General features: G+C 37.0%; 1 protein-coding gene across 3 annotated transcripts; it reads right to left on the bottom strand.

Annotated features, from left to right (window-relative positions):
* Positions 1–905: 905 nt before the first annotated feature.
* Positions 906–20,632, bottom strand: LOC127788665 (nudix hydrolase 23, chloroplastic). 3 transcript variants are annotated; one of them, XR_008020441.1, is made up of 7 exons: positions 20,221–20,629; positions 14,440–14,571; positions 8,785–8,861; positions 8,435–8,570; positions 8,209–8,300; positions 8,065–8,123; positions 933–2,069 (listed from the first exon to the last, which is right to left on the bottom strand). XR_008020441.1 is itself a non-coding variant. In XM_052317222.1 (7 exons), exons 1-7 carry the CDS (start codon positions 20,509–20,511, stop codon positions 2,009–2,011), a joined length of 897 nt encoding a protein of 298 aa, XP_052173182.1. In that variant the 5' UTR covers positions 20,512–20,627; the 3' UTR covers positions 993–2,008. The 3 variants fall into 3 exon arrangements, 2 of the variants coding, with proteins under 2 accessions (XP_052173183.1, XP_052173182.1); XM_052317222.1 differs by having other exon boundaries at positions 993–2,069; positions 8,209–8,349; positions 20,221–20,627; XM_052317223.1 differs by lacking the exon at positions 8,785–8,861 and having other exon boundaries at positions 906–2,069; positions 20,221–20,632.
* Positions 20,633–21,245: the final 613 nt, after the last annotated feature.

Genomic DNA, 21,245 nt, shown 5'->3' with positions numbered 1-21,245 from the left:
TGACAAAAATGTTCCTCACGCTGCCTCACTGCCTTGAGTAAAGACCACTTTAGTCATACACTTAACCGCCTCGTCTTACTACCATTAACAAAGAGTATTTTTGTTATTTTATATGCATTATGTAATTTAAAGTATAACCCAAAAAATACCAATAGCATTTTCCTTCATCTTTTAACTTCTTCATCTCATTCTCTAAATTACTTCTATTTGTTTGCACTTTGTTATTTTTAAGTTCTTTTCAATTTTTTAATTTTTTCATTTGAACAACTATTTGGTCAGCTCGATTCAATTTTCAAAAAATATTTGAGCAATTGAGGCATACTCACTCTTATGGACAGCACGTATATACTATTTTTAACATTCACATAATTTGATTGGTTGATAATAAATACATTAGTACTTTAAAATTAATTAGATTAGATGTTAAAAATAAAATAGAATAAAATAAATAGACTTTATCCTAAACACAGAACGTATTTATTAAGCACGGTCACACTAAGGCTAACGCATCAGATTCTATCAAAACTTTTGAAGTTAATCGTCTTTGGGTGGGAATATATTTATTAAGTGCATCAATAAAGTAATTTTTAAAATATTTTGTATATATATTATTTAAAAAATAATAAAATTTAAACTCATAATCTCTAAACAGTAACTAACTTCTCAAACTTTACCACTAGACATTCTTAAATTTTATCTAAAGAATTAAAAAATAAATTATAATTGTCAAATCTAACTCAATAAGCTTCTATTTAATTTTTTAATTTTTTTTCCGTAACACAGTCCACCCCGTAACTCTTAACAATAATGGTTTCTAGACTTTGCCTCTCATCAATTTATTTATTAGCTAAAAGAAGGAAGTTTCAAGTGCTAATAGACTAGGACCATTAACTACTAACCCAAGTAGGGGACCATTATCCAACCATTTGAAGGGCTTGTGGGGTTGACAAGTTATCCACTACAAGACCTATGTCTAATGACAGCAATGTAGGGTACCATTTAGCCACTAAATATAATAGTAGATGCAAGTCTAAAGATAATAATGATGCATTTTCTTGAATCATTCACCTAAGATAAGGTACTTTAAGATATGAACAAAAACACCCTTCAAAGGGCCAAATCTGTGTCTGTCTGTCAACGAAAGCAACTACAAGCAATGCCTTCCACCAAATCCTCAAATCTTCATCTGTCTCTGCAATAACAACCCCATTTTGGGATCTGCTGCCAAGAAGCAGAGCCATCCCAGTTCCAATTCCATATGTCTTGGCTTTCCAGATCTGGTTCTATTGGTTGACATAGATTGATCAAGAAGCCATAATCCAAATTTGAACAAATAAATGGGGAGGCACTTACCATAGAAGAAGACAAGTAGATTTATAAGGGTTTTTTTGGGAGTAAATAAACTGTATTGCAAAAGAGGACTGTCTTAAGGGAGAACCATGTACAGAAGAACAGACATAGAACCAGATGTCCAGGTAACTATGTAGAAGGAAGAGATCATCTTCCAGAAACTTCAGGATGGAGGACAAGCACGAAACACACAAGGAAATGGGCAATGCCAGTTCTTCTTACATTAGGTTGCATATGGTCAGGAAGACAGCCCAGATTCAACCAATGTGCATTCTTCTAGAAAGAAATGAAAATTAGAGAGAGAGAGAGATAGGAAGGAAATTCCTCATTTTTACGGGGTTCCAATATCAATTGAAAAGAATGAGTGAAGTAGTTAGCTGCTGTACCATTTAATCAGAATTCACCAGGTTTTACAGTATTGGCCACAAAAAAAAAGAAGTTGGTCAAGGAATTATCTAAGTGACCAAATCGAAAAATGACACCTCATTGAAATGGGACATTAATCCATTCGTTAGGTATTCCAACCATCAGTTAGTATCACACCAGAAGCAGCTTTTACAACGGTAACAAGAAAAGAAGCTGTATTCGAATCCAAACCTTAGATATCCCATTCATTCTGCATGGTTAACAGCAGAAATGTCACATGAATCATATCCCATCAGGAACACAAATGATAATCAAGCGTAAAAGTGTGAATATCAGAAGGGCTTGAGCCAGGCCTGCAGAAGTATCGGAAAAGAAGCAGAATTTTAGTGAACTTTATCGCAATCATAAGTCATTTCTGATCAACTTGGAAAGAGCTTTCAGCTCCAGTATCAGAAAATATAAATAAATTAGTAGCTTTACGTTACATGCACAGCCACAAAAGACCAAAGTAATCAATTTACAATAGCCGAAGGCAAGATGTAAAGATTTTGACTTTCCCTCGTTCTGCAATTGAATGGCACAGTGAGTTAAATTTATCATGCGTTTTCCTCATAACAAGAAGTTGGGACTTAAAGCTAAATTGATCTTTTCTAAGACTAACTTGATTTTTTTGTCTCACCACAACATCATCCAAACTTCTATTTTTACTTAACTTACATTCCACATATTCAATTTTTGACCAGCTTAACTTGAAATCTTTAGATTTTAAGGTGTTCACTCCATAATTCAAGCTTAAAATTCATGTCTTCTTTTGCCTCACGCACCAAGACAATATCATTTGCAAATAACATAGAACAAGACAAATTATTGGATGTGCTTAGTGAGTTCATCCAACAAGAGAAAGAAGGCAAGGATGGTAGTTAAACTTAAGGGATATTAATTGCTCATTTGACATTCACAATGTTCTTTCATCACTAACAGCCATGGTATTATCCCCACTGCAAAAAATGGAAAACACTTGAAGTCAAAGTTGGAGAACAGAATAACATTTTGGTGCCTCTTGTAAAAGTAACACTGTAAACACAAAGTGAGACACTGTATGCCAACTGTATATCATGGTGTGTGTGACCAAATAAACACTGATAATATGTACCAAAAGAAAAAAAGCACTGATAATATAATATTGTATTAATATTATGTCATGTACCTAGGGTTTACCTAGGATTTGATAGGGAATTGAGAGAAATCAGAAGGGGAATTAGACGGATAGGAAAGGAAATTAGAGCAAGAAATGAGGAAGATTACAGAGAATAGCAAGGAGAAGGAAAATGGAATAGAGAAGGGAAGAAATTATAGGGAGAGAGAATTCTAGAAAGAGAAATCCGATTTTCATTTATCATTTCAAACTTGAAAAAATCCCATCAGTTTACAGCAGCCTTATATAGGCATATCTGACTCCTAACAGCATACACAACTCACCCATGTGCTCTTACCCAATTGCTAAAATATCTCCTAACAACAATTATTAGCCTATTACCATATTGTCCCTTTATTGTTCCTTGGGTTATGACAATTCCCTCCTTGAGAGAGTTCTTGTCCCCAAGAACTTGCAACATGTAGCCCTAGCTCGTCATCCAATGCCCACTTTGTCAATCTGTTTCATTCCTCTTTCCTTTTTGCTCCTTCTAAGCCTCTTCTTCTTCGTTCTTAGGTTCCCAGAATCAATTCTAGGCCTAACTTGCCCCAAAACTTCCATAGGAGAAACTTTATTGAATTCAAGCCCACTACAACCATCCCCGGTAATAGCTGTCCCATCAAGTTTGATCTCCAATTTGAGGGCATGATCAGCAACTTCTGGACAAACATACTTAGTAGCTGAAACTTTGAGTCCAACGTAAAGACTATCCATGTCCATGACCTCCATTAGTAGTTCATTATTGTCCAATACAAGTAAGGGTGGCAGATCTACATCCATAGTTGCAGTTATTGTCTTCCCTTTCAACCCACAGCCATGCTTTGTTGCAAAAATATCAACAACATTTTCGAAATGCAGCAATGGAGAATTGTAGACTTGCCTTGGATAATGATACCAAGGCTGTCTGTGAGCACTAGCATTAGGAGCTGCTGCAACTTCAATTCCAGCCAACGATTTCTCAATGACTGACACCTGGCCTCCATCTCGACCTTCTTCCCTAACATGATTTACAGCCAGATTATCTGATGAAACAATACCCCTACCCGGTCTATCAAATGCATTAAAGCCATCTTCATAGTAGTTCTCATCTCTAATCTGGTGTGTAGGCTACACCAATCTCCTCATCCACTCTTCTTTTATCTTCGAAATCCTGAGTTTCCATTAACTTGTTTGCTTAAGTTACAGCGCTAACTTCCTTAATATTGGCTGAAGTTTTAGCCGGAATCTCCTAATTACATGCAAATAATCTAGCAACTCCTCTTTCTTTATGTTTGCTGGAATTTTTCTCTACATGAACTTCTTTTTCAAAAATATCCGACGGTCCCTTTGCATCTGTTGCCCTATCTATCTAATTATTACCAATTTCCTTTGGATAATGCCATTCACCATTAATATCATCTCTAATGTTACACTTCTCCTCCGGTTGCTCCATTTTTAGGAATTCCTCTTTGTTAAAACTCCCATGATACTCAACGAAGAATTCAGTGGGAAAGTTGTAATGATACTTCTTAATTAGTATCATCGCAAACTCCTGCAATTGCTTATGTATCATATGACCGAATTCCTTGTTCGATTCATGTGTCATACTGCTTGTTTCCTTGTGCCTTTGACTAAACTGATTATCCAACTTTTCCCATGCCTGATTCTTCTACTCCTGCAATTGCTTGTGTATCATACGGTCGAATTCCTTGTTTGATTCATGTGTCATACTGCTTGTTTCCTTGCGCCTTTGACTAAACTGATTATCCAACTTTTCCCATGCCTGATTCTTCTAGCCAAATTGTTCATGATTCCAATTGTTTCCAACTGAAAATGCAGCCTTCTTCTACTGCAATTGCGACCTCGTTTGTTCTATGTCTACTCCCCATGACCTCACGAGCAAGATAAGCCGAAGGCCAATAAACAAGAGCTCTGTACATCCTTAATCCCCAACTTCCGTTCGGTATCCACTTGACAGCCATCACCTAGGATAAAGGATCGCCTCACATAGTTAGCGATCTTCAATTTTCCAGCAAAATGAGTTGCCTACTGGTAATAGCTATGTTGCACGAAAACACCTCATAGGAGCCGTTTTCCCATTTTTGAAACGTTTCCTATTCCCGTTTCGGACCCTATTTATGCTTATTTTTTTAGAAGAATATCCGTTTCCACGTTTTCGTTTCCTATCGGAAACGTTTCCCGTTTCCGTTTCCATGCAACATAGGGTAATAGATCTAATTCCACCTCCGAGCTCACTTGCTGCAACAGTCTCTTATACTCGCCACAAAGAGCCCCCGCTCTTCTTTGCCCCTTCAATTCGAACAAGGTTAACCAGATCTCAAGCCGAAATGTTTTCCCCTTTACTCATAGCCCAAACTTCAATTGAAATCACTGCCTACGGAATTCATTGCAACCGATTGCTATGTATTAGCTACCACCAGATCTGATTGCGATCATTGGTAATCAGTTCTGTTGCAATCGTTGGGCTCACCAAATTGTCGTTTGATCACTTCACCAAAATCGCTTAGCCTATCTCCCAAGATTACAGCCTACCTTGCTACTGTCGATTTCCAAAATCACCTTCAGATTTCATGAATCAATTGCATCGGACAGCCACTATTAACATCCGATGAACCTTAATCAACAACGAAAACAGCCGAGGAACGATGCTCAGGTCAATTCTCCTGAAGATCGAACAGCCAACACCAAGGGTTACCAATTCAACTCTTTGAAACGCCTCCTAAAAGTTTGATTAATTCCGTTGCCGCAAGGGATCGCCTACAATTGATCAATTCCTGCAGCCTAGGGGTCAGAAATCAACGAGCAAAACACCCAGAGGAATCCGCCCCTCACAAGGGATTCCACCTACAAATTCAAGCCGAGATCCGCTTGCCCCCTCTCGATTTCAGTTCCGACAGAGTTACCAACACTCTTAACCGAGAGTCAATCCTCTTGCTTCGCCTTCAAAGTTTGATCCGAGAGTAGCTCAGTCATTTTGAATTCTACTCTAGAGGTTACAGTCGAAGATCGACAAAAATCTTTAATTCACCAGAATCCACGAATCACTGCTCAATCCTCGTTCCCTTCTGCCTCAGATCTGAAATGTGGACAACTCACTGCTCTATTGCTTAATTGTAGATTGCCTCCAAACAAATAGTTTTCGATGCTCAACACTGATTGTCGCATGAATTCGCTTGCTACTACTAACCGTAATCGTCTTCAAATTCCGAGAGTCAAGTATACTAGCCGTCCATCACCTCCATGCATTGGAATCTAATCCCAAGAGTCAATGGCCGAAAATTAATCCTCCGCAGAGAGACCCACCCAAACTCGTCGAAATGCTTGAACTCGCCGAGTCCGTCGAATCACCAAACCCTGGGCTTTAATTATTGAAATTGATTTCACCAACCTTCAAATGAATCGAAACCATAACCAAGGATTGATGCTCTGATATATTATAATATTAATTATCATATTTTCTTAATAACTTCTCAGCAAAAAAAAATTATTAATAACTGAAACTCAAGTCAACTTGATAAATTACCAAACAGTTTTATATAATCCAATCCAACTCAGCTCAACTCATTTTTTGTAACTCAATCCTAAACAGGCCCTTAGACCAAATTTCCCCAAAGCCTATTCTATCCAAGACATGGAGGAATCCCATGGTCACATGATCACATGGCTTTTTCAATATCTAACTTGCACAACAAAATTGGATTTGGAATTTAGTCTCAAGCCACACATTCATAGGCCTATGGATTTAGTAATCTCTCAACACTTTTTGTGTTGAAGGTCTACACCACAACTGGCTCCAAGTCCAAATAAAGGATGAGAGTTGCATTAGACAACTAACAATCAGCCTAAAAATATAGCTAACTTACAGAGGATATGGTCATGGATAGAGATGATTGACGTCACCAACTAGAATCAATATAATTCATCCCACCTAATGAGACTAAGGCTTAGTAGGTGTGACATAAGTTACAAGTGACCTTACACAGGATATGGACATAGATAGAAATGGTTGACAAGCTAAAATTCATATAACCAACTTCACCTAGAAAGATTAAGGCTTGTTATTCATATAACAATTCCATCAGATCCACTTTAACAACTCTTCAGCAATGCTGGAAGAAAGCAATGCTAAATCCTCCCAGGTCAAGTTCTTTACCTATTAACTATTTAAGGCACTAACAACCTTCTCTTCCTCAGTATGAAGATTACCATAATACTCCAAAATAACCTTAGCAATATCCTCCTACTTGAACACCTCTTACCCAGTAAGAACCAACCTGCTCATATGACCAAGGTGGCTATAAGTGTTCACTGTCTTATGAAAATATTTGGTATTCCTATCCCCTTCCTCAATCTGCAGGGACCAAAATTTGTGTCTCCAGCTAATTTCCTCAGGATCAAAAGCCTACCAACAGTCCTCTTTCATTCTAGATATGTACAGCACTTCATGTTCCCTTTTCATCTAATAATCTAAAGCAACTTAGAAGTCTCTGTTAATCTGCCCCCTTGATCAAAAGCTAGGATATTAAAAAACTTAACTGTGTATGGAAATCATTTACAAAAGAAATATTATGTCAATCAAAGCATCTGTCAAAAACTGGAAATCCTAAATCTATATTGGCAGATCTGCTTAGGTGGTAAACCCTAACGAAGGAGGAGGTATGAAGAGATACTATATTTCCTTCTCTATTTTTTCTTTTCTCTTTCTGTAAATTTTTTGGCCCAGTTTTCTTGTACAGTTCCTTATGTAGAAGGAAGACCATGGAGAAACTGCATCACAACCAGGGAACTATCTTGGTTACTCAATATCATAAATCAAAACCACCATCACTACCACTAGGACCTCCTACCAGGCTGCTACCACCACTTTTGGGGACACCAGCACCACCTGCATGGATAGCTAGCCATCTGCAAACAACAGCAATTTTATACTTGAAAATTTTAAGACCTCACAAAGTGATTGGCATGAAAAACACTCTGTAGTCAAGCCAAATTGTTGGTACAATACCCAAGGAAATTGGCTTGATTTTGGTTTCTCAGGAGAATGTTTTGTCCCTTCTTATATGCATTTTCAATCATGTTCAACCAGACTCCAGGAGAATTTTCACCCAACATCCATAATAAATAAAGATCTCTAGCATACAAACTGAAAGTACCTTTTCATAATGGTGCCATAGTGAAACTTCGGTCCTCCAACCTTCTTATCTTCAATGTACTACAGCCAGAAAAGGGGGAAAATGGCATGAGTAGGAAAAACTAATTGGAGAAAGACAATGCTTTCCAGAGAAACTTGATCCTACCAAATTTAGAGTAACAAACATCGATGAAAATGCCAAAGCATTGAAAGGAATTTCTTCAAGTGAAAAAAGGCGGCAATCTGATGATTCTGGGCCTGGGGAAAAGTGAGGTCTCTTTAACCTTCCCAAGAAGATTATGTAGGTCTGCTCCAAACAAGAGACAAATTGATATACAACCATCTTTAGCAAGTTAAAAATCAAATTAAACTAAGCAATAATTGCTCCCCACTTGGCCTATAAGAGGGATGTCCAATTGAGCAAAAGGAGATAGCACTTCCACATCTGCAGTAGCTTCTTCCCATGTTTCTCTGATTGCTCCTTCTGCAGCAGACTCTCCAATCTCCATGTAACCAGCTGGAAGAGTCCTGCACATTTAAGATCAAAGAAATTTTATTCAATATACCTATGCTGAGCAGCCATCATTCTAATAACTAGCTCAGAAACAGATAGGTATAGTTTTTTCCTTGACTGTAATTTTTCTATTTCACAAGCCTTCAGAAATTGATTGAATCAGTTACTTTGAAGAAATATAAATAACTGTTTCGTTCTGAGTTAATCATGCATCCATGCAATCCATACCAAAGACCATAAGATGGCTGAATTTTTCGCTTGCAAAGTAAAATCTTGTTCTCATGTTCAATGAGGCAACCAACAACCTGAAATAACAGATTGAAACAAAGATGGATTTAATGACATCCAAATCCATAAGTATTTACTCTCAAGGTATATAGCATACTACAGAACAAGGTCCACTTTGAACCAGATAGTACATTAATCAGAACACAGTCTCAAAGAGCATGAGCTTTTCCTTGGTCAGAAAGGTAAAATTATAATGAGATGCAAGTTTATTAGGTCAATGTAATCTGCAGTGTTTCTCTAGATCAATATGCTCAGCAAGAGATATTTATCTACTCTAGATGTGGAAAGAAGCATAATATTCAACTTAGAAGAGAATCTTTGAGCTACATATAGTCCTCTACTTTGCTAAATCTTCAATTTACAACATTAAAAAAGTATAATCTGCAGCTCTATCTCTTGGCCAATAGACTTAGGAAAATCCAACCCTTGAGGTAGACAGATGCACAGAATTCATGTGAAGCTTGAGACACCAGATATCTCTAAGCAATATATAATCCTTTCATTTTCCATATCTTCAAGTCACATCATAAATGACAATGAAATCCACAGTTCCACCCCTTAGTAATTAGACTCAGCAAAACATATTCACCTCTCCAGGTTTCAATCATCAGACATGGGGTGTTCTGTAAGCAATATATAACCTTTGCTTTCCTACATCAACTCACAGCACAATAATGTATTTTTATATAAACATAGTGTGTTACTACCCATACCTGTACTAACATTTTAGCCATTAAAATATGCACAAAGACATGCATGCACGCCATATTGGCCCCTTGAGTCCTCAATACACAGTACCTAGGAGGAGCATGCTGTCAAGTACTAGCTTAGATTCATAAAAGATATTTGGAGACAAAGAAATAGTGTAATCTTCTAGTTAATCAAGAAGAATAAAATGTCTATAGGACATTATGAGAAAATGGGGTTGATCAGGATAATAATCATTTAGGCAAACAAAGACTCAACTATGAACCGGGTCAATGCATCCACAAATGCACAAACAGAAATAGCTTCTCACACCAAGGTCAAGGCATATAGGTGGAGCCAGTAGATTTGTGAGCCTTGGTAGAAATGGCAAGGTTGCTCCTTTGCGATTTGTAGGTCACAAGTTTGAGTCATGGAAATAGCCTCTTTGCAAAGTAAGAGTAAGGTTGTGTACAAAAACAACCCTCTCCCAACCCTTGCAAAGTGAGGACCCTTGTGCACTAGGGACACCCTTTTTGTTTAGTAATGGTATCATACAATAAACAGCCTTAGGAAGTGTAATCCCGATATAAATATGAAAGCAAATTGAAGGTCTATACATCTACAGGCATTTAAAGTTCATCCAAAAGCCACAAAATATAAAGAAAACAGAGAGCCCTCTCACATCCAGAAAAAGTGGAGACAAGAATAGTTGCTTTCAAGCAATGAATCAACTGCTTTATAATTTTGGAACACTTCTCCTATAGCTCAATTGCCAAAGACATATGATGGAGTAGAAACGCTTCTTAGCATCCTAATTGAGGAGCCTTGACAATAAGAATATAAATCATCCAAAATTGTGGTTGGCACCACCCACCAACCAGAGAGAACAGGAGACAATATATCACAACCATCCCTGGGCACCTGGTAGTGAAGAATGAAATGATCCACCAACTCACCACACAAATATCAGTCTAACAAGACTTAAACCTCCCTCTGGAGATTATTGATAGTGAGGATGGAACTTCAACCCACTGTCTCTGTTAAGGATAATCCTAGTTTTTGCTGTGTATGAATAAGAGGAGAAGAAAAGAAGAGAAGAAAGTGTAGTATTATTTTTAGTAGTCAACAGTTTTATTCTCAGTTTTCTGTAAGACTAGTTAGTTCCGTTCTGTTAAAACAAACGGCAGTTGCTTGCTTAGTTTGTTACTGCCAGCTGTCGAAGACAGTTTATTTGTTAGAATTTAAGTTTAGTGTATAAACTCAACAAAACTCATTGTATCATTTTGAGATCTCATTACAGAATTTAAGAATACAATCTTCTTTCAGTTTTCTCTCAATTTTCTTTTTCTTCTTCCTTCTCAGTCTCAACAAATAAAAAAAAAAATCCGCCCAAGGGGATGCTTTCAAACTCCACATAGTATCCCAATGAAAACCCAATACGGAGAGCACCAAGAAAAAATATCTACAAGAATGCTCCCCTCTCAAAGGATTACAATATCAAAGTTGGAAAAAGAAGTGGACAACAATTGTAAATGGAATGCAAAAGCTGGTTTCCTAGCAGCAAAATTAACTGAACATAAAATATGAAATAATTCACGATTGCACAGAAGCATGGAGATTTCCAATATGTCAATATAGAATTATGAATGGAGGCATTTAAAGCCATAGTATCATAAAGGTCCTGATGCAGGACAGTAGGAAGATAAGAGATTAAGCAGAAGAAGCTGGAGAAGAGAAGAAGCCAAGAAGAAGAAGCAAGATGAAGGAAAAACTGAGAAAGAGAGAGAGAGAGAGAGAGAGAGTTGCAGAAAGTAGGGAGAAGAGAACACACACACACACAAAAACTTAAGGGGGGAAATCATATTATTCAATCATCCAAAGCTGAATAAAAGGTTACATTATGTTGCCTATTTATAGGCAATTAAAAGAAAACCTATCTAAAGATAACAACTAATCAAAATATGAGTATAATTTCTAAAATCTGTAACTCTATCTAATCCCTAAATAAAATAAAATTCTATTATCTAAACAACTATGATCAATCAAAACAAAACAAGATAAAACCTAATCTAAATCTTATTTTTAAAATCAAAATAGAAAAATATCCCTATCATTCTCCGTAGGTGGGAGAAAAAGTCGCCCTTGAGTTTTGTGAATCTAGACTGTGTCATTAGTTGTCGAGTATTGTTGTCATCACCAACTTGCTCAAAGTAAGACAAACTTGCTGCTCCCATGGCTTGATGGCTTAGTGATGAGGATTGTGATTCTTTGCCATTGCTATGATGATGGTGGCTGATGAAGGAATGTTGCTGTGCGGCCATTGCTGTGAGTTGACAACAATGATGGTTTGGTCATGTAGAACTGATGACAGCTGATGAAAATTCTGCTCTGATACCAAATTTGATGCAGGACAGTAGGGGAAATCATATTATTCAATCATACAAAGCTGAATAAAAGGTTACATTATGTTGACTATTTATAGGCAATTAAAAGATAACCTATCTAAACATAACAGCTAATCAAAATATGATTATAATCTCTAAAATCAAATGCAATTCTATCTAATCCCTAAATCAAATAAAATTCTATTATCCATACAACTATGATCAATCAAAACAGAACGAGATAAAACCTAATCTAAATCTTATTTTTAAAATCAAAATAGGAAAATATCCCTATCAAGTCCAATGGTTATCTTAGGGCAGCTGATTATCTATACATGGTAAAAGAGTATTAAGAACTAGGATTGATAAGACTTGGACAAAGGATGGATGACAACTTCCCCACTGACACAGGTAAATATGTTGTAAAGCAATAAAGTTAAGGGATTCTACATGCACAAGAAGTACTTCTAAAAAGCACACCAATGTGCAGCAGTGATATTACCATCAACAGCATGATGGTTCGGAAGGTGCTAATGGTAACTGGTGGAAAATTGTATAGTTAATATCCTTTTACAATTTTGTAATGGTGAAAGATTGTATTATTAGTATTCTATCACAATTTTTATTAAGTGAAAATAATATCTACATGCATATGTAGCATTACATCAATCTATGGGCCGAGGGTCGTATTCCTTCTGACCATATCTGTTGTCTTCTTTTTGATAAATAGCATTTCAACCATATTACGCAAGCAAGCTAAGAGAAGAAGAAAAATTTCGTCCTTCTACACAATCCAAGCAACCTAAGAGAAGAAGAAAACTTGCATCCTTCAACAGTGTCAAACGTGTAAGGTTCAGTCATAGTTATTAAAGGCGCGCCTAGGCGCAAGGCACCAGTTTGGCGCCTCGCCTGGGCTGAGGCGAGGCGGTTTCTGCAAGGCGCTCGCCTTGCAAGGTGAGGCGCTGAGGCGAGAGGCGCGCCTCATGAAACCCGCGCCTGCATCCTTTCTTCCTCTCCTCTCCAGCATCCCCTCTTCTCAGCTTCAGCATGTATACATCACTACTTATTTACATTTATTTAGTTTAAGTTCCATTTACTTTAATACATAAATGTAAATAAGAAAGTACCCCCCATTTGGATTCAATAAAAATATCTAAAAAATCAAAATCCATAACAATAAGAAAATAGAATTTTGATTTTAGTACAAACTCAGGATTTAACGATTTGACCACCCCCAAAATACATATCTACTATTTCTTGAAAAATTCATTAAAAATCATTTTAACAACAATGAATATTAACTATCAAAATACCGGGAGATGGTTTTTCAAAATGAAAACATTTTCTTATATGTCTCCTTATAATGCCCAAATCTTCCAAATTTAGAAAAAATGCGCTAATCTTCTAGACCTAGAAAAATAGCATTTTTCAAAATGAAAGCATTTTCTTGATTGTGGACTTGTAGTGTTTATTGATTGTGGAGAATACTAAAGCTATTCCAAAATGTCCTCTATCAATAAAACAAGAGATTGGAGAGTACATGCAAAAGAAGAAAAATAACAGGGAATCAGGGATGAGCAAAATATGGTACCGTAAGATGATGATTTTCAATTTGGTGAAGGGTATGATGATGATGATGATTAAAACTTCTTTATTGATTGTGGACTTGTAGTGTTTATATGTTTGTTTAGAACTTTGCACGATGATTGGTACTTGTTTGAGTTTGAAACTTTAAGTTTGAACTTTGATGATGTTTCTAGTTTAGAAATTACATGATGAATGAATTAACTTTGATGTTGTTAGTTTAGAATTTGAAAATAATGAAACATTAATGATATGCATGTGTTATTATTGATAATTTGATAGTTTTTTATGATTTTACAAGATTTTGAGTTTTTTTTCTAAAAGGTGCGCCTCGCTTCGCAAAGGCGCGCCTCGCGCCTTAGGCTCCAGGACCCTTTGCATCTCGCGCCTTTCAAAACTATGGGTTCAGTAGATTCCACCAGCTTTCTTGACAAATATAGCAAAAGCCAATATACTTGGCCAACATAGAACATTGAGAAGTTGCATATCTTAGGTATGAAACTTTTTTTTCTAAATCATCATCATTTCTTCTTGCAATATAGATTATTCTTATGTGGCAACTGCAGAAGTCATGATCGCAGAGTCATGATTTCTTTTGATACAACACAACCAAATATCTTCACACTTCCCTTCCCTTTCCAAAATTGCACAAATCAACAGGCACAGCACATTACAATCCTAAAGAAAATGTAACTTGAGATGAAATTCAACATATAGAACAATAATAGTGATAATTCAAATTTAAATGTTAAGAAATAGATTATTTTCGAGTGTACTTAATAAAACACATTGGACCTAGTCCTTTTCTCATGACACATAAAACATGGGGAGAACAGTGTATGTACAATGAGGCCCCATAATTGTTTGACTTCTATAGGAATTTCTGCACATCAAATTATAAATGTCTACCAAAACATGAGCTTCCATTACATGATCTTACCATTTTGGGGTTCTCATAGGCAATTTTCCCGCAAAGTGTGCAAATAGCTCTCAACTTCTCCTCCCCATCAGGTATCTCATGCTTCATGGGTCCACCACATGACTGACAGAAATTTATCTTACGAGTGGTCCCCTGCATTTTGGTAGATATCATTGCAATTTGTAGACAGAAACAGGAGAGAATGGAAAGAAGAAAAGGATGAAAACATACAAATCCTAGATCACACATTAATTTGCAGTTTTAAGTTCAAGCTAACATGACGATACATGAAGAAGAAGAAAGAAAATATTAGTTTGCATGCACATCAAAGTTCATTCTAACATTCCATCAATACAGTTTTCTCTGCTAGTAGATGCAAGTGTTGCTGCTAAAATCTGCAACTTGCCAAGTGGACTTGGAAGCCAGAGACAAGGCATCTCAAGTTGTGTGCTAACAGTCAAAGTGTTTGTCCTATCAACAAGAGTAGAAAGTTACCCTGGGTTGTGCCCAAGGATAAACTCTTTGATTCCCAAGTCAAGATTTGACAGGGTTGAAATAAACAATAGTAGGGAATAAGTTGTTTAGGGTTGTGGTTATGCATACCCTTACTACCTTTCAATCACTTTATAGGTCCATGTATAGTAATTGCCTAGGAGGTTGAGATAGGCATTAGCAAATTGCTATTAGTTGCCCATGACTTGAGATCATGGGCTATCATGCATCGTTTTCCAAGATTGCAATTGTCTCCCATAACTGGTAAGATAATGATCCCATCTGCGAGTAACAATCCTCCATTATACCATGCTCCACACTTATTGATTAGCAATTCTTTCCAATTTATCATGATGGAAGGTAACCACCATGACTAGCAACCCCCTTTTGCCATGTGCCTCGATTTGTAGGTAATCATTGCCCTCACATGACTAATAGAGTCTAAGTAACTATTGCATAGTTATGTCTCCGCCCATAAGAGTCTCCATTGTGTCTTTCAAGCAAGGGTGGCCAAGTAATGTGCACCCTAAGCTATTTGTTTGTTAGTCACATCTGAGACTTGTCTAATGTGTCTCTTAGCCACATGACAAATCACTACTAGTCCACAATTTTTGCCTCATTAGATGCCCCCCACTTTCTTTGTCCAGGAATTGGACTTTAAAAAATAATACTAAAAATTTGCCTACGCTTTCTACTTTGACACAAGATTTTTTTTTTTCAGTTGCAGAATTTTTCTTCTTAGCATATGTGCACAGTAAGGTCCACCCAAGCAAGAAATTAATTTTTTTCTCTTTTTTTTTTCACTCTAGCAGAGTGTTATCTCCCTACCTTGCCCTTGTTTATCACCCTACTTGGTAGGGTGTTTATGTGGACCTTCTACTTTGACACAATACTTTTTTTTTTCCAGTGAGAAATTTTTCCTATTAGCATGCGTGCGTGTGAAGCTCCACACAACTAATAAATTAATTTTTCCTCTTTTTTTTTTTCACTCTGGAAAGGACATTATCTCCTTACCTTGCCTTTGTTTATCACCTTTCTTGGTAGGGTATTTATTTTTGTACTTGGAAAGGTGTTTATCTCCCCATTAGCAAAGTAGGGTGTTATCTCCCTACCTTATTTTTCACCCTACCTAGCTGGTAGGGCATTATCTCTCTAGCTTGTCTTATCACCTTACCTGGCAAGGTACTTATCTCTTTACCTAGAAGGTAGGGTGTTATCTCCATATGACACCTTATCACCCCACCCTATCTTATCTCCCTATTTGGCAAGTGCTTATTACCCTAACAGGCACAATGCTTATCTCCCTACTTAGCCAGTAAGGTGTTATCTCCATACCTTACCTTATCACCTACCAAGTGGGTAGGGTGTTATCTACCAGTTAGGTGGGGAGATAAACACCTTGTTAGGTGGGTGTTAAGGTAAAGTGGGAAACACCTGCTAGGTAGGGTGACAAGGTAAGATAGGGAGATAGCACACTACCAGATAGATAACACCCTACCAGCTAGGAAGGTGATAAGGTAAGGTACAGAGATAATACTCTATGCACTAGGCAAGGAGATAAACACCTTGCCAAGTAAGGTGATAAGAACCTACCAAGTAGGTGCTAAGGAACTAGCACCTTACTAGCTAAGTAAGGAGATAAACACCTTCCCATGTAGGGTGATAAGCACCTGCCAAGCCAAATAACAAGATAAAGAAAGGTAGGGAGATAACACCCTACTTGCCTAGCGGGGAGACAGACACCCTACCAAGTAGGGTGATAAACAAGGGCATGGTAAGGAGATAACATGTGTAAGTTGATAACACCCTGCCATACCACGCACACATGGCAGTAGGAAAAATCCTTCACTTAAAAAAAAAAAAAAAATCCCATGTCAAAGTAGAAGGTTTTTCATATTACTTCCTAAGGTTCAATACCTGGACCGGGGGGGGGGGGGGGGGGGGTATGGCATCTAATTAGGGGAAAATTGTGGACAAGCAATGAATTGACACGTGACTAAGAAACATGTCAAACATGTCCCACATGTGGCTAATAGACAAATAGCTTAGGGTGTGTTGTAAATCACTTATATTAGATTAGCTTGTATGTCTCGAGAGAGTTGTTTTCTTTTGCTGTTAGCATTTGTATATCCCTTGTTTTTTATTCTATAAGGTTTGTTTCTAGAATGGTTAGTTAGCAGATTTGTTAAATCGGTTAGTTAGTTGTAACTTCCAATAGATTTTGATAGTTGTCTGTTACCGCCTCTATGCTGTATAAATAGAGGTCGGGTGTTAGCTTTTTAGGTGTGCTTTATTCTGTCTTGGGAAGGGAGAAAGAGAGGAGTATGCGTTGATTTCTACTTGAGTACTTAGAGGGTATATCTTTGTATTTTGGGTAGGGAAATCTCTCAGCAGTTATGTGTATAAGGCTGGAGAGATAGATTAGTGCATGTAATCCTTTTTCAAAGTTCATTCAAGATAGTGAAGATAAAGAGCCTAGGGCAGTCTGGATGTAGGTCTTGCAAAAGACCGAACCAGGATAAAATTCTTGGTGTTCTTGATTGTTTGGTTGTTGATCTGTTTTCTGGTTTATCGCAAATCTTGTGTGTGTTTTCGAGTGAGTGATTCAGGGAATGTTTCGGTTGTGAATTAGAGTGTGACTGAGTGATACGGAGCTGGGGGATTATTCCAACAGGGTGCACACTACCTAGCCACTTTTACTAGAAACTATGGATACCCATGGACAAGGACGTAATTTTGAGATAATTACTTAGACTTCATTAGCCACATGGCACTAACCACAATGATACCATATACTAATAGGCAAGCAATGGTTGGTTACCGACCAATCATAGCACATGAAAAAAAAGGGTTACTAGTCATGGTAGTTACCATCCATCATGGCAAAGTGGAAACAATTACATATCAATTAGGGCACAACATGGCATCACAGGGTACAATTACTCACAAATGGGATTGTTACCTTACCGATTATGGGAGACAACAGCATTTATGGCAGATGACACATGATAACCCATGATCTCAAATCATGAGCAAGTAGCTACAAGCCACTAATGCATATTAGCAAGCGACTTCAACCTCCCAAGCAATTACTATACTTGGGACCCATAAAATGACAGACATGCACTAAAATTGGGTATGCATAACTACAACCCTAAACTTCTTATTCTTCTTACTGTTGTTTATTCCAACCCGGTCAAATTTTTGACTTAGGAATTATCCCTAAGCACAAGCAGGGATAACTTTCTGTTCTTGTTGACAAGACAAACACTTTTGACTGTTAGCACACAACTCGAGACACCTCGTCTCTACCATCCAAATCTACTCAGCAAGTTGCATGTTTCAGCAACAGCATTTTTCAAGCACCAGTAGTCAGAGAACAAATATATACTTATGACCAGTACATTTATTATCTGTACCATCTCCATGCTATTAATTTTTAATTTGAAATGATCCATTTCTCATGGAAAAAGTGTCCAATGAAAGTGAAGCAAGGTAATCATAAATGTTGTATCATTTTTTTTTTTCTTCTTTCCTGAAAATTTCAGAACATGTTCCAAGTATTTTGCCACACTCTGTACACCATTCTTCTGAAAGGGAAAGGGTTCCTCTTAAGAAAAGCATACACTATAGAAAGACAGTGTAAGATCTGTTTAGGAAACAAGGGCTAATGCTACCAACACGAAGTTTTTTTCCTTGACATTTGGCTATGCAAAATTGCCAGGTTTAGGGATCTAAAAGATTGAAGGGACCTTTTATTAAGTATCCATTGAAAGAGACTTTAATTTTAAAAGAATGGTTGCAGGGTTTACTGATTAACTGGATGGTGATTGAAGGATTAATGTGGCATTAGTGTCCAAAGGGCTGGAAAAGGTCAGAAATGAATTGAAAGCAACAGATTGGGGATTTGGGACAGGAAAGCAGATTGTTCCAAGTTATCAATCGCAAGAACAGCAATTTCGTAAAGGAGAATAATTAGAGGAGCGGGAGGCTGGCAAAGCTCTAGATATCCCAAAAAAATGTCCTTATGTATTATCCCTTAAACCCTACACAAGTTCATGAAAAAGAAATATTATCAAATTAACAATAGGTTCATATTCTCATGTCCATACTCTCTTTCGCGAAAACCATTACACAGCATGGTTTACGAGAACAATCACTAAAATATGAAATAAGAGAATTTCCCCAACTAGTATTTTAAACCTACAAAAAGCCCGCATAAGAGAAAATAGCATGGTTGACCCATAACACAACTCGTTGGCAATCCTATAGCCCATTTCCAGAAATTACTAAAACTACTAAACAACACCTTAAACAAAAAATCATTAAGCATGTCCAAACCTAGATGATACAACACATACGCTTGCACGCACACACACACACACAAAACAACAAAAAACAAACTTAATTGACCCTAAGAATATCAATAAGAAGCCCCATGCATGCTCCACAATAAATTTCCCTTTTCATCTTTCCATGGTCTAGAAGTAAACTGGAACACAATAACTTTGTATTCTGGTCAACTGCCATGACATGATGTCTGCTGCATGTTTTACTACATTTTTGTGCAAGGTGGGCAGCAGCAAGAAGTTTCTTTTTTATTAGCATCATATCCAATTAGAAGAAATTTATGAGAACTAATATCTCCACTTCCTAACCCCAACAAGCTTTTCTATTCCCTTCTTTTCTTCTTTTTATCATTTGAAAAATGATCTTTCTTGAAGATCATCCATGGATACTCACTAGTTTTGATTTGTTAGGAGGATGTTCTTCTAGGTTTGCCCTCTTTAATTGTATCAGCATACCACAAAAACAGATAGCATCCAATAACGCTGGGGCAGTGGGCTATACTTCTATACAGAAAAGAACCTTCGTTAACCTGACATCAAACCAAATGGAAAGGAAGAGAGTAAACAAAATATAAATGTTATAAAACCTCATTTCCAATATTCAAGTAAACCACTTATGCTCATTTCTCATTTACACTAAGTAAAACAGTCTCCTTTTGTCTTATTAACATTAGATAGCTTTGTGTGCAACTGGAGCTATAAAATAGATAGCCCACCATATAAAATGCAACAAACCCTCAAGAACTTCAACTCAAAACCAACAAACATATATAAATTTGTATAAATAACACGTTCTAGGATCCCTAAATTCAATTAAAGAAGAAAACATCATCTCAGTACCTTGTCCAGAAATCAACAAGTTCGCAGGGGCGCACCTAACCAAATGCAAGAAACATCCAAGAAATCCAATCCAAACCAAACCCACCAAAATTACCCCGAATAAGCAATCAAGAAAACTCACAGTTGACTGAAACCTAACAGGAGAAGACGACGACGACGATGCCGATGACGATGCCGCATCTGGGTTTGACTCGGAACGAGTACATGACATCCGAGCCGGTATGAAATTACGCCTCTTGAGAAGTGAAAAATCTGGCATCATCAAAGAAGTAGCCATTGGGGGTCTTGTTGGAGAAGAAGGCGAGGGCTTGGAAGAGACTGAAACCAAGGAGAGCCCACAATTTCCATGGGGCTTCAACCGGTGCGAAACGATCCCGGAAGATGAACCCAGCATTTGGATAGCTTTGAGCATTATGTTTCTGTACAATGTACACCCGATATATACAAAATCCGCTAAAGATTCGAGAAATCAGAGGATTGATCGCATAGCCATCACGCGATGAGGACAAAGAGGGTCGCGTGGTTCATGGCCAGGTGGTGCTGCTGTCTACCATAAAATAGAGGTAATTGCACAGACGCCCCTGGACTATGACTCAGTGCCAATTATCACCCTAACAATAGAAAAATAATAAGAATAAATTACACTTAAACTCCTGAAGAATTTAAGTAAAAATTATAACCCATCAAACCTCTAACTGCACGCGGATCGTATGCGTTTGGTCGACAATTACTAGAAATCAATATAAAATTTGGTATAGTTTTTTAGGTAAAATTATAAAAAAAATTAAGTAAAATATAGACGAATTTGGGGAATCGGACTAGGCTTTAACCCTCAACCCAGATCCATGTAAATTTTTTTTTTTTAATTTTTAAATTGTCAGTCCATATTTCCTCAAATCTTAATTCAAATATGTTATCTTAAATCAATCTCATTATTTCTCTCAAATAAAAACTTTTCAAAATGACCTAATACTCAAATCTATCAAATTCTTCACATTCTTTATCTCTTCTTTCACATTCATACACAACGTTCCTAATTTCCAATCCATGTGTTCTAAATTCTTGGATTCGTTCTTGAAATTAATATCAATCAATCCCAATAATAGCTCAAGTAATGTTGCAAATAAATAACTTCAAATTCGTATT

This window comes from Diospyros lotus, chromosome 13 (assembly GCF_014633365.1).
Source record: "Diospyros lotus cultivar Yz01 chromosome 13, ASM1463336v1, whole genome shotgun sequence".
Taxonomy (NCBI): Eukaryota; Viridiplantae; Streptophyta; class Magnoliopsida; order Ericales; family Ebenaceae; genus Diospyros; species Diospyros lotus.
This window is presented reverse-complemented; position numbering and strand designations above follow the sequence as displayed.